General features: G+C 44.9%; 1 protein-coding gene across 1 annotated transcript; it reads left to right on the top strand.

Moving 5' to 3' along the window:
- Positions 1 to 5093: 5093 nt before the first annotated feature.
- LOC309570122 (solute carrier family 22 member 2-like) lies at positions 5094 to 12868 on the top strand (the record flags this gene model as incomplete). The annotated part of the gene is made up of 7 exons (XM_082276749.1): positions 5094 to 5504; positions 6988 to 7091; positions 9772 to 9926; positions 10720 to 10888; positions 11726 to 11840; positions 12293 to 12399; positions 12571 to 12868. 7 exons carry the CDS (start codon positions 5094 to 5096, stop codon positions 12866 to 12868), a joined length of 1359 nt encoding a protein of 452 aa, XP_082132875.1.
- Positions 12869 to 12920: the final 52 nt, after the last annotated feature.

The following is a 12920-nucleotide window of genomic DNA, read 5'->3' as shown; positions in this document are numbered from 1 at the left end:
GTTATGATGCAACCTCAGTCCCCAGTTCACCCCATCCTCAGTTGTTTATCAAGTCATCTGAATAGGATCTAGCCTTGTAATACCCATACTGTTTGCACAGCTTGTCTCAGGTAGGTCCTGCTACCTTTACAGCAGGTATCAGTAGTTCAACTATGCAAAAGAAGTAACAAACCTAAGGCTTAGGCTGCAAACCCTTTCGGGATGGGGCTTGTTCTTTGCAGTCACACAGGGCTGCTCAACAGGAAGTTGAAGCCCTGGGAGCCATGGGCTTCCCAGTCTGGGTGGCTGAGGTGTCAGGCTGGGTAGAGACACAGGGATAACCGCAGATGGCATGTGCTGTACCTGTTCTGTGACATCCCAGAGCTGGGAAGGCTGGTCTGGCCAGCTCCATCCCTGGCTCTGCTGATAGATGTAGTTATCCTTCCAGACACCTCTTGGAGGAATTTTGTAAAGTGCTTGGGTGGGTGGGCTCAGGAAAATTCTCTGATCAGCGTTTAAGAAAACCTGTGTGTTTTTCCTGAAGTGCCTAGCACACCCTCCAGGCTCTGTGCCAGTAGTTACAGGGCTGCCTGCACTCCTTTGCTCACTTCAGTAACCTGTTATCAGTGCACCCTTTGATAAGAGTGGCTCTACAAACCCCAAGCACACTGTGGGGTGACCTTGCCATCTCCTTGGGAAGTCAGATCAAAGTAACAGGACCCGAGGGACCACAGCACAGGTTCACAACAAGCCAAGCTGCCCAAGGACCAGCTCCTTCTCCCTGGGTAGCTCAAGCATCCTCATCCTGGCCCAAACAGTGCTCACACAGCGCCCCAGCAGCCCATGAGGCCAAATGCCAGTGGTACAGGAGCTCGGCATATTCCTGCTCTTGGCAAAAGTCATGCCACCTCATGACTGCAGAAATGAAACCTTCAGAGGACAAACTCCAGAAACACGTCATGCCCTGTGCCATGGCAAAAGCTAAGGAGTAAGAACTGTGGACTGAGCTCTCTTTGTCACCAAGGGAGATGTTCCTAGGTTGCACAATACTAGGTGGTAATTAATGTTCAAGGAAGAAATGAGTTCAAGCTGTGACTTTTGGATCTAGATGCAAATAATCTTAAACTAGAGGGCTTTGCCAAATATAGTGTGGTTATCATCTAAGAAAAATGTGTTAGTAGTACGTGAGCCAACCATGAAGTACACTTTGTTTCTCTCAGTTATAAAATAAGTTCTCATGGTGCAAATAAATATCAGGTGCAAACATGAGCTTTTTGAAATAACTTGAGCAGACTAAAAACAAGGTGCATAGGCTCCCTCTACAGTCAGTTCTTAGAGATCCAGGTCTCAGTGCTGACACAAGCTCCAGCTGCTATTAGCAGCTCTGGGTGTACAGATCTGCCATTAAGCACCACTGTAGGCTCCTGCTCCACAGGTGGATATATATCCAGAGGTAACTAGATGTTACATGTTCAGCTTTTACATGGCTGACATCAGCCCAGGTGAAACAGTATGCAAAACTACAAGACAGATGATCTTTCCATCGCCACAAGGACACCCTGCTTCTTCCCAGCTTCCCTCTCCCAGCAGCTTGAGCCATGTGGTCCTGTGCCTTCCTTTGTGCTGAATTTTCCACAGCCCTTCACTGAGCCCCTGCAACTGACTACTGCAGACAGCATCAGCCTCTGTCTACTTAGCAAGTTGACTCATTCATGGTGTACAGGACCAACAAGTGCCACGACAGGCTGTAGGAAAGAGGATGAGGCCCTTGCACCAAGAAACCAGACTGGCTAAGCCTGGCTGAAATACCTGCACCCCACTGAACAGGCAGTGCATCTCAGTGGTGCATGATTTGCTGTTTTTATGGATGTGACCAGTGACCCTCCATCACATTCCTCTGAATCAAGCATGTCCTGCTCAGGTACATGGCAGCATGGGATTATGACAGACAGTATGCTCAGAGCTCCCTGTTGAAAATCTGTGTGCTTAATACATTCACAGGAAACAGAGTTAAGAGAAGGTCCAAATACACAGCTAAGTACTGAACCAAAATAATCACTAAATGGCAAGGATGAAAGAATGACTCACTAGAAGGAAATCAATGCAGAAGTGTTTAGTTGTGCAAGAAGGTTTGTAGGACAATGTGTCAGGAAGCACCTGAATGGAAAAGTTCGTCTAAGGCACCTCTAGCAAACTGTTTTAGCCTAAATTCTCAAAGATCTGAAAACCATTTTCTCTGAAGATCTAACCTGCTAGATCTCTCTGCCTCAGTTTCTCAGTCTTCATGAGTGATTTAATGAGAAGATGCTTTCAGATCTTTGCGTTGGGGCTAACAGCCAACAGCTATTTATACAATCATTATCAGTATGCCTTTTATCTGTAATTTTTTTACAGGAGTAGGTTTGGCTTTGTTCACATTTCACCAACACTTCGAGCCTACATCTAAAGCTCAGGAAGGTCAGAGTACAGGAACATTTAGCTTTTGAACGCTGACGTGTTTTAAAGCAGTCATGATAATGGTTCACTACTGCAGGTGAAGGGATTACTGATTATATCCAGCAAACCTGTCATACTTGACACTGTTGCATGAACCTGCCACTGCAGAGTGATATGGGTCTTCTGTCAGGGGCACAGATGCCCTCTGCTAACAGAGTTGATCTGGCTTTTTTCACTTTGCTCGTCTGGCTGAATTACCTGTTACATGCTGATTGATGCTGTGCTGCATCTGTGCTGATAAATGGGTAGGCTGGAGGCAATGGCTCACATCTGTATACACCATCCCCAGTCAAGGTGATCTTTTCCCTCCTGACTACGAGAAACAGCCTGCCTGTCATCACCTCCCCAAACCTGCCTGGGTGTTGTGTGGTGCTAGCAGGAAACAGGCAAAACAGTACTGGGAACCGTGGTAAAGATTAAGCACTGTGGGTATGGGACAGTGCTTGAGCCCATACACAGTCATGTTCAGTTTTTCAGTACAGGGGTCACCCTGACAAGCTCTCGTGCTGCCTCCATTCACATGCAGTCAGATCTACCAGAAGAACTGCATACATGCTCACTGCTTGCTCTGTCCCCCACAAAGTGGAAAAAACCATGCTAAAAACATCTTAAAGATGTCTTACTCAGGTGTGTCAAGGTGACAAGAGTCACCTGCCTTTATATTGGTGGGTTGGACCACTCAGTTCCTCGAAGACTGGTGAGACCATACACAGGAGAGAGTCTGGTAAGGATTATTTGAGGGCAGCTTGGATGACAGCAGGGAAAACCTCTGGACTTTATGCAATATGTAAAGCTACTAGTGGTCACTCCCACTGTAGGACACTTTCCTTCCTGGCGATAAAAGAGGATACTCAAGTGACAGTGGAGGTTTTCCAGAAGAAATAACATTAACCATAATCAGAGATACAACCTTCTGCCAGCATAACTGGCATGTGAACCCCATACTGGCTGCTTTCTTCTTGCTTTCACCAGCATGAAACTACAGTAGGCAGAATCAGAAAAGGGAGTAAAGCAGATTTCTAGAGTTCATGCACTTCTTGTTGCACTTAATTCAGTTTTGGCTGAGACAGGCTTTAGATGGTAACCACTGCATCAATTATGTGCACTGCTGAGTAGTCTGTGTGCAGAAGGGTGCAAGGTTTAAAAACTGCTGGTGCAGTGAGCTCCTTGAGCATTAACGGGGGAATAGTCTGTTCTTGCTTCTAATGAAACCAGATTGAACAGAGATACATAAACTCTTCAGTTGTACACAGTCAAAGGGCTGGTCTTTTCTTAGCTGCAAAAGATATTTATTGCAAAGGAGCAGTCCTGTTTGTGATTCATGAAATTTCCTAGGAATGCTGGTCATTGTAACTCAAGAGCACTTGTTTTTAATAGCCCTTTAAAATATTACATTACTTATCACCTCTGTTTTCCTCACTATTTAGTTTTGTGCTTCATAAAACTCAGAGAGCTCCCTGAGTGCTCCTCAGGGGAAAATTAACCCAGGGACAGCAGCCTGCTCAGAGGCTCCCTTCAGAAGCACTAACCAAGCTACAGAGTCTTTGTCTGGCTTAGAAAGATTTGCAGATGACAGAAAGATGGCAGAACATATTCAGGCAGAAATTGTTGCCCATAGATGTTTTTTGTCCACATCCACACTTTTGATGTTCAGCTGCATCATTCCTCCAGTCCTCCATCATTGAAGGAAATGGGGAATGACATGCAAGGACCTTATGCAACCATGGACATGGGAACACAGCATTAATCACCCCCTCAAGTAAAGAAGGCTGAGGATGTCTCCATTGCTTAATCACACATGTTAGCATTGTCTAATAAATTCTCATTTAATAGCTGTTAAGCATTTATGAGATGGAGCTGCAGCTTGCAGCAGCCTCTGCCATCTGCCTCCCCAGGGTGCAAGGCAGGTCAGGAGGCAGAGGGCAGGATGGGCATGCAAGGGCTGGTGACCGGTCTCAGGGCCACTCTCAGTTCCCTGAGTGTGAGGCAGCTGCAGGCGAACCCCTGCACGTTCCATTTGATCACCTCTGACTCAGAAGTCCCAACTCACACTGCAGTGACTGGTCTGCCTCCCATTTGAGGCACAACACTATTCTTTAACCACTAAGTGCCTCAAAGAAATCTGCCCTGTTGTTGTGTTTTTGCTGTACTGTTTTCTTCTATTCCCTCAACAGAGCATACAAGCAGTCATCTATGTCCCTTGTAATTTTAAGGTTCTTCAGTTTATATGTATATGAGGAAGAGGATCATACTGCTTTCATAGTACTTAAGGCCTCTGAAAATACTGGACAGAGGAATTACCACCTGCCCAACACTGTGCACTGACAGATTCTCAGTGACAGACTGAAATGGCCATAAGCTAAGACTACAGATCCTGCATTTCAAGTATGTCATATATAAAACAAATTAACAACAGAAGTCAAAAAGAAGAGCCAAAGTGTGTTTAGAAATGGCATTTAGGAAACAAAGGTTGAGATGCATGGCTTGACAATTGACAAAGTTAATTATTTGTCTGTGAGTTTTAAGCAAACACTTCAGCTATTATTTAAGCATGCAGTGATGTCCAAAGCCCTGGAAGCAACCGAGTTAGATACTTTCATGATCTGTGACAAACAAAGATGCCAGCTTTGGATGACATTTTAGAGCAGGTCGGAGAATTCGACTTCTTTCAGAAGAAAGCCCTCTTTGTCTTATGCCTGCTTTCTGCTACTTTTGCTCCCATTTATGTGGGGATTTTTTTCCTGGGATTCACCCCTGAACATCGCTGCTTCAGCCCCGGGGTGGCTGAGCTGAGCCAGCGGTGTGGCTGGAGCCTGGAGGAGCAGCTGAATCACACAGTTCCCGAGTGGGATGGCCACGGGGCCAGCTTTGACAGCCGCTGCAGGAGGTACGAGGTGGACTGGAACGCAACAGGCATCAGCTGCACTGACCCCCTCGGCAGCCTGGTGGGCAGTGGGAGCACCGTCCCCCTCGGTCCCTGCCGGGATGGCTGGGTCTACAACTCCCCAGGGAGCTCTCTCGTCACCGAGGTAAGACATAGCTTGTCCAGAGAAATCGCTCCTGTCTGCACAGCTTAAAGATACAATATGCTGGATTAATAAAGTTTGCTTTTGGTGTACTGTCTGAGTCTGACTGCTAGTAAACCCTCAATATCAGAACCTGCTAGGCACTTAGATCAAAGATTCATATACACAACAAGGGGAAATTATTGCTTTTCCTGGCAGCATAATACTGCAATCTTGTCATCAGTGGCTATTCTCACAATTATTTCCATTACCAAACAGAGGGTAGCACCCCCTTAGCCCAGACTGAGGAACTGTACTTTTGAGTGATAATCCAGACACTCGTCCATAATGAGCAAGAAGCAGAGGACACGTCTACATTTCTCACATAATGCTTTAGCAACAGCAGTGCTGCTTTATCTCAATTTACAGTATCTAAACCACATAATCTAGACTATAAAAACTATGCAAACCAGTACTAATAGTCTTAAAGCCACGTAGAGTGAGTATAGGAATGACCTCCAAAGAGATCTCTTCTACTTCCCCACCACTGCCAAATCTGTATTAGCTATACCTAAACCATGCCTAGCAGATGTTTGTGTAACTCGATCTTAAAACAGTGCATCGCTGGATGCTTCACAGCTTCCATGAGCAGGGCATTCATATTTCCTTGCTTCACTGTAATCACTGTTACAAAGCAAGTCCACCCTGTTTTCTCTTGGGACAGATGGGCTGGGGCAGAGAAGAGCACTCCAGCTGTCCTCCACACCCGGGAAACTGAGCTGAGCTGTTTGGTGTGGCCCCAGCAAACTTGTCTGGGTTAGAAAAAGATTAAATATGCAGCCAAATACATTAATGCTTCTTTCTGGGCTGAAGGCTAATTACACTTGAGTGAATATTTCCAGCTGTAGAAAAGTTATTACCAATTTGCCCTCCTCCCTTTGTTGGGTGTGCCCTGACAACCTATTAATTGTAAATCAAAAGCAAGTGGCCCTTCCCTGCAGAAAAAAAGTCAGCCCAAGCCTGGGCCTTTTGCCAGTACTAATGAGGTGAGGGATACCCCAGCTCCTGGCTCCACCCCAGCAGGGCTCATGGCAGCACCTCCATCTCTCTCGCCTGGCACTGCTTTCATGCAGCAAGGAAACACATGGATTGAAATAGGTCTTGGCATCTGGGAAGCTGACAATGCTCCAAGTGTCGTTCAAATTTCAAGCAGATGGGTGGGGACAAGAGGATGAGATTTTTCTGAACTTTTTTATTTGTTCTTTCAGAGTTTTCTTCCTTTCTCACTCTCCATATGTGTCATTATGCAATAATTTTCCGGGATGTAACTTTTTCACAAGGTTTGGGAAAATCCAACCAAGATGCATCGCAGATGTCAGCTTAAGAGGTTAGAGGGTTTCTTTCCTGGAGTCTATTTTCTCGCTGATGCCGTTGGTTTCCCTCCTTCTCAAACAGGCATGGTTTGTAGGGAATGTCCCTGTGCTTCTAACTGTGTTTGCCCTTACAGTTTAATCTGGTGTGCGAGGACTCCTGGAAGCTGGACCTCTTCCAGTCATGTGTGAATGCTGGGTTTTTTATTGGCTCCATGAGCATTGGCTACATAGCAGACAGGTATGGGGTGAACCCTTTACTCTGGTTATTTGCTTTCTGATGTTGTTGAACAGCATTCACAATTTAGAAGGAAAATGAATGCAACCAAAACCTGATTGAGAAGGTCTGTGTGTCACATAAAAGGGAGGTGGGTGGCGGTTTCTAAGATCCTGCTTTCGAAGGCTGTTTTGCCCCAAGAATCCACAGAAATGCCAAGGTATCCCTCCACTTTTACAGCTCTGAGGAATTCGCACAAGTGAAGAGATTTTGTTTTCTCTCACAGGTACAAACTGCAACACAAGCTCAGAGTCCAAGATGAAATTTTAACTCTTGTACCAAGAACTATTTGCTCATCTTTGTGATAATTTTGTTTCACATTAATTTTAACAGTATCCAGATGGCCATAAATCAGTTTCAAAATAGGAGTTTTTCTCAGATACAGAAATAGAAGTAGTTGTTTCTTCCTAAATTTTATTTGATTGTCCTTTTTTTTCAGCTGAGTCTGTGTTTAGCCAGTTCTAGACCTTATTGTCCCTCATTTCCTCTTTTCCATCACAATTGTCATTGTGCTGTATATCTGCCCAGTGGAATTTTTTTTTTTAGGTTAGATTCTGAACAAATTTAGTGCTTTGTAGCTGATCTTCCTCTGCATATTTACCAAATTTTTCAGTAAAATAACAAGAGAGAATGGGACTGGAACTTGAAGAAATGGAGGTAACAGGGAGTGAACAATCCTTCTGGAGGTCCAGTCTGTCCTGATTTTTGTTTTTTTTTTTACTTTGTATTCTCAATAACCTTTTCCTTCCAAGACTGACCCCAAAATTGTCTCTGTTGAACAGATATTGCTATTGTTCCCTTCTTTTCACTGTCCCACTTCAAGGGGGAAGGGCCACAGCCATCCCCTGTAGTAGTTCTGCAGTGTCACAAAATTAGGATAGGCTTGTGTTTGTCTCATTGGTCCCTGCTCCCTAGTTTCAGTGCAGGCAAACACACCATCAGTTAGGTTGTGCAGACAAATCTGCTTGTGAAGAAGCCCATCTATGCACAGATTGGACAGACTGCTTTCCCATCTTCATTAAACCATTACCTCACTGCCAGTGAGCCAGACCAGCTTTTTTATAAGCTTTCTGCTTAAATGGATTTTTCATCAGTAGACAGTGATTTACTAAAGTAACCTTTTGTGCCCACATCTTGTGTGTGGCTACACCTCTGGCAAAAGAGATTCTCAGGTGAAAGACATCAAATGGCTACAGCAGTACTACAAAAATACTACATCCAGTCTTCAGTCCTGGGGTCTAGTCCTCTCTCTGTTTTCAAGGACAAAAGTGGACAAATTTATGACAATTTTGGCTTTTCTTTGCATGCATTTTGGAAGATCTTTGTTTCTTTTTTTCTTCTTTTTAATCAGAAACGTTTGTCACCCCCCTCATCCTCTCTTTCCCTCAAATCCAAGTTCTTGTTTTCTGACTAATCTCCTAGTAAATTTGAAAGCATTCCCTCCTTTTGCCCGGAACTGAGGCTTGGATGGTGATGCACACTCCTACAGGCATAACAGGACATGAAATAGCAGTGAGCAGATTCCATGAGCATCAGAAGCACCACATTTCAGATCCCTTTCCATGCCGTCATGTTCACTAGCAAAGGCATTTCTTGCCACCATATGATGCTGAGAGCCAACAAAAGCCAGAGCTTCCAAATTCATAGCCATTTATATCCGAAATGCTCTCCCTTTGTGTCAAAATACTGAAGGATCTTTTTACAAAGGCTTTTTTTGAAGCAGAAGTAGGAAAATACATGAGGAAGTAGGATATAATTCCTCCTAAGATAAAACACATGTATGTCAGTGTTAAGGGGTCTTCACTCTGCTTACACCACTCTGTCCCAGCTCACTGCTGCTCCTGCACTGCGAGCACCTGAGAGCAACACAAAATACCATAACAAAATGTATTGTGCTCAGGGTAAAAACAAAACCAGAACTCTCAAATGTGGTCTGATGAGGCTTTCTTGGGTAGAACTTTCAGGCAAGTAAAACATATCTGTTTGTCAGGCTCATTAGAGGAGGAAATTTGAGTGATGGGATCTGCTGATGTTACTGTGGAGAACAAAAGACATGTATTTTGGCTAGCACTTATTATTGCACTATTTTTGTTAGTGGATATTGACTAATTCAATGGTTTTTATAGTTCATACTTCTAACAGAATATGCATCTCTTTTCAGCTAGAAAACAAATGCTTTTCTAGTGTTCCAGCCCACTTATTTCTTTTGGAAACCCTCTACTTCTGGCCATCAGGGAGTCACGGCAATGGAGGGAATGACAAATAACAGGGACGCACAAAACCCTATTCAAGAAGAGCTCAGTAGTCAGCCAAGGTTGATAAAACATGTAAAGATCACAGTTAGCAAACAAATCCCCATTAAAAAGCTCTGGCAGCTTTGAAAGATGGGTTGGGGAGCCAGATCAGAGCAATCTTGAATTAATTGCCTTAGTCATTAACCAAAAGTGAGCAATGACCTGAAAACACAAAACCAGGGGAGTTTCCTGAACCTCCATTGGGATTGAAAATGTGGCAAAGGGAATAACAGATATAGGCTCCTATTCAAAATGAGCAGAGACCCTCTCCAGCCTCTTCAAACCCTTTGGTCTGCCACGCTACCCTCCCAGGAGATGAGCCTCTTTCTTTTTGTTTTTTCCCTCTGCAGGTTTGGGCGCAAGCTCTGCCTTCTGGTCACAGTCCTCATCAACGCGGTTTCAGGGGTTCTGATGGCCTTTGCACCAAGCTACACCTGGACGGTGACCTTCCGCCTGATCCAGGGACTGGTCAGCAAGGGAGGCTGGCTCACAGGCTACATCCTCAGTTACACAGTTTGCAATTGCACCTTCTGGGCTGGGACCCTTGTTTAGCAGCAGGGCTGACCCCCACTGGTGCCATCTGATTTCCTGAGCCCTGTTGTGTAACGAGAGCAGACAGTGACACTGTGGTACTTACTGCCAAACTGCGCCTCTTTGCTTAAATGCAGGTGCTTGTGACCTGAGCTTGCACCAGCTCATAGACATAAATGGAATAATTAGGAGGCAGCTCTGAAAACTAAGAAACGTTCATACTTGGAGAGCACATGCCAAAATGATGGGCAAGGTCTAGAGGCACAAACAAATTGAAAATACTGTGAAGATGTGTAGCCCCTTTCTGGGAACGGCAACAAGCAGTGATGTAAGACAACACTCATGTTTCACAGCCTTGGTGCCAAAATGACTTTTGCTGTGCTGATCCAGCTGCTTGGTGGGTAGGGAGGTTCTGTTCCCAAGCCATAGGGGAGGAGGGAGATGGAGGCAAACAAGTCACATCAGTCGATTTTATTTTGCCATTTATTTCATAGCTTGAAGGAGTGGGTTGAAGAGAGCAGCCTTTGCCCTGTGTTGATGGGTGAGGGCCTGACACTCAAAGGAGGGGGCAAAGTCCGCAGCTGACCAGGGCTGGGGCTTGCCCTGTGACCGAGATCAGCTCTGCTCTCCCACCCAAACCCATGGCCGTGTGCCATGACCCAAGGACACAGCTCAGCACAGGGGCTACACGTGGTCTCAGCTGGTAGGAGTTATGCTCCCCTGGCTCTCCAAACCAATATGTTTGCTCATATGACTTGTCTTTGCAGTTGCAGAATTTGTTGGTTCAGACTACCGGAGGGCAACAGGCATCATTTACCAGCTTGCCTTCACCCTGGGACTCCTCATCCTCACCGCCCTGGCTTACGCACTTCCACACTGGAGGTGGCTCCAGCTTGCGGTCACGCTGCCCAGTTTCTTTCTCCTGCTCTACTATTGGTAAGTGCCTGCTGTTGCAGCTCCCAGTAATGCCACACCACACTGACAGGGTCAGGGGACAGTGGCTGAGAGCTGAAGGTTCTCCTTAGAGAACAGCTGCAGTGCTACAAATAGGATTTCCAAGATTATATTAGAAGAGATTTGGCCTTTTTCTGTTCCCTCTGCCCAAGGGTTTACTCTGACTCACCTAAGAGCAAGGGGCTACCTGCAACATGGTGTAATGCTTCTGTGTTTGGAGTCCTTGCCACACATCACAAAATAATATGTCATTATTTCTTGACCAGTCCTTGAGCTACTGTGGGAAGGGAGTTTTCTAACCATCTATCATAATTGGTTTTGATTGTTTGGGTTTTTTAATGCAATCGGCACAGGGTTGTTTGTGGTTTTCTTTAATTGATTAAAAATGCTTCTTAGAATATAACTAGATCAGGGAAAAGAATTGGGATGTGATCTTTTTTTTTGAAAGGTTATTTTTAGCGTGGTAGAAATTAAGGATCAGATTTTGAGCTATTCTTTTTTATATCCATAGACTATTAGCTATTTCTAAAACTCGTCAAGAGAATTTATCTCAGACTAATGTTTCCAAACTATAATAAACTGGGTTTAGATTTAAAAAAAAGAGAATAAATTCAGGCAAGGCTACCTTGCCACTCAAATGGAGCACAAATCAGAGTGCAATCACTGGCAGCCACAGCTACCACTGAGTTCAATTCCACCTGTGAATCCTCAAAGCACTGTAGGATCCTAGCCTGAGCAACTCAGTTCCATGTTCATTTTCCAGGTACCAGTAATGCGCATTTTCCTTCCGTGTAGCTGTTATGCTTATATGTGTTGCAGGTGTCTGCCTGAGTCTCCCAGGTGGCTCATAGCTCAAAAGCAGAATGATGAAGCTATCAAAGTTATTAAGCACATCGCCAAGGGAAACAGGAAGAAGCCACCTCTTTCTTTCCAGGTGACTGCACTGCATTTGCTGCATGTGTGCATACTTCAAGACAAATAATGTTATGAGTTTAGGATTGTGTTGGGTTTAGAGCAGGGAGCAGTCGAAATCATTGCAGCTTCCAAAAGCAAAGGCAAGTGAGTTCCCATTTACTGCCTAGGAGCCTCACAGAGAGTATTTGGGAGATTTCATGACTTTAAATTCCAGAACATCCTTATTCATTACTTTTTTTTAAATGTTGCTTCATGCCATACACAACTACAACAGATATGAAGATTGTCTGTATAAATTTTCGTATTTCCTTTACCCAAAGTACTCTGGAGAAATCATTTTGCCCTCAGTTACTTAACTGGCAAATGAAAACCCTCATCCTCCCATCAGCCTAAAGGAAAATATTCGCTGTAGTGCTCACCACCTTCTCCTCCTCCCACTGTGACCTCTTGTCCTGTCACTTCTGTTCCCAGAATCTCAGCTCTGAAGAGGAAGATGGAGAAAAGTTGAAACCTTCGTTCTTAGACCTGGTCAGGACACCTCAGATCAGAAAATACACATTCATTTTGATGTACAGTTGGTAAGGATGGGAAGGCTTTTGCAGCCCAAATGGAGGTGTGTGATTTGGGGTCATTAAATCATTGTCATTGATTTAAGCCTGTTTTGCTCCTGACCAGCTGCAAATCTCAGTTCTTTGCATAAAATGTCTCCCAGGGGGGTCGGCTTCATTTGCACCCTCTTCTCTGCCCAGGTTCACGAGTTCTGTCCTCTATCAGGGGCTCATCATGCACATGGGAATAGCTGCTGGGAGCATGTATCTGGATTTCCTTTATTCTGCTCTTGTCGAGTTCCCAGCCGCCTTCATCCTCCTGCTGACGTTGGATCGAATCGGCCGTCGCCACACCTGGGCTGCAGCCAGTGTGATGACAGGGGCTGCTTGCCTCATTGCAGCGTTCCTGCCAGACAGTGAGTTCTGCAAACCTCCTCTGTCAAGGAATTCTCTCCCCGTCTCTTGCTTTTTGCCCTGGAAAATAGAAAAAGATCCTTGATAACCTGGCCCATGTCAGTACTGTGATCCAGTGCAGTCAAATACCATAAAAG

Source organism: Coloeus monedula, assembly GCF_965178545.1.
Source record: "Coloeus monedula genome assembly, chromosome: 2".
In the NCBI taxonomy this organism is placed as follows: Eukaryota; Metazoa; Chordata; class Aves; order Passeriformes; family Corvidae; genus Coloeus; species Coloeus monedula.
The sequence above is the reverse complement of the archived record's forward strand: the minus strand, read 5'-3'. Positions and strand labels throughout refer to the sequence as shown.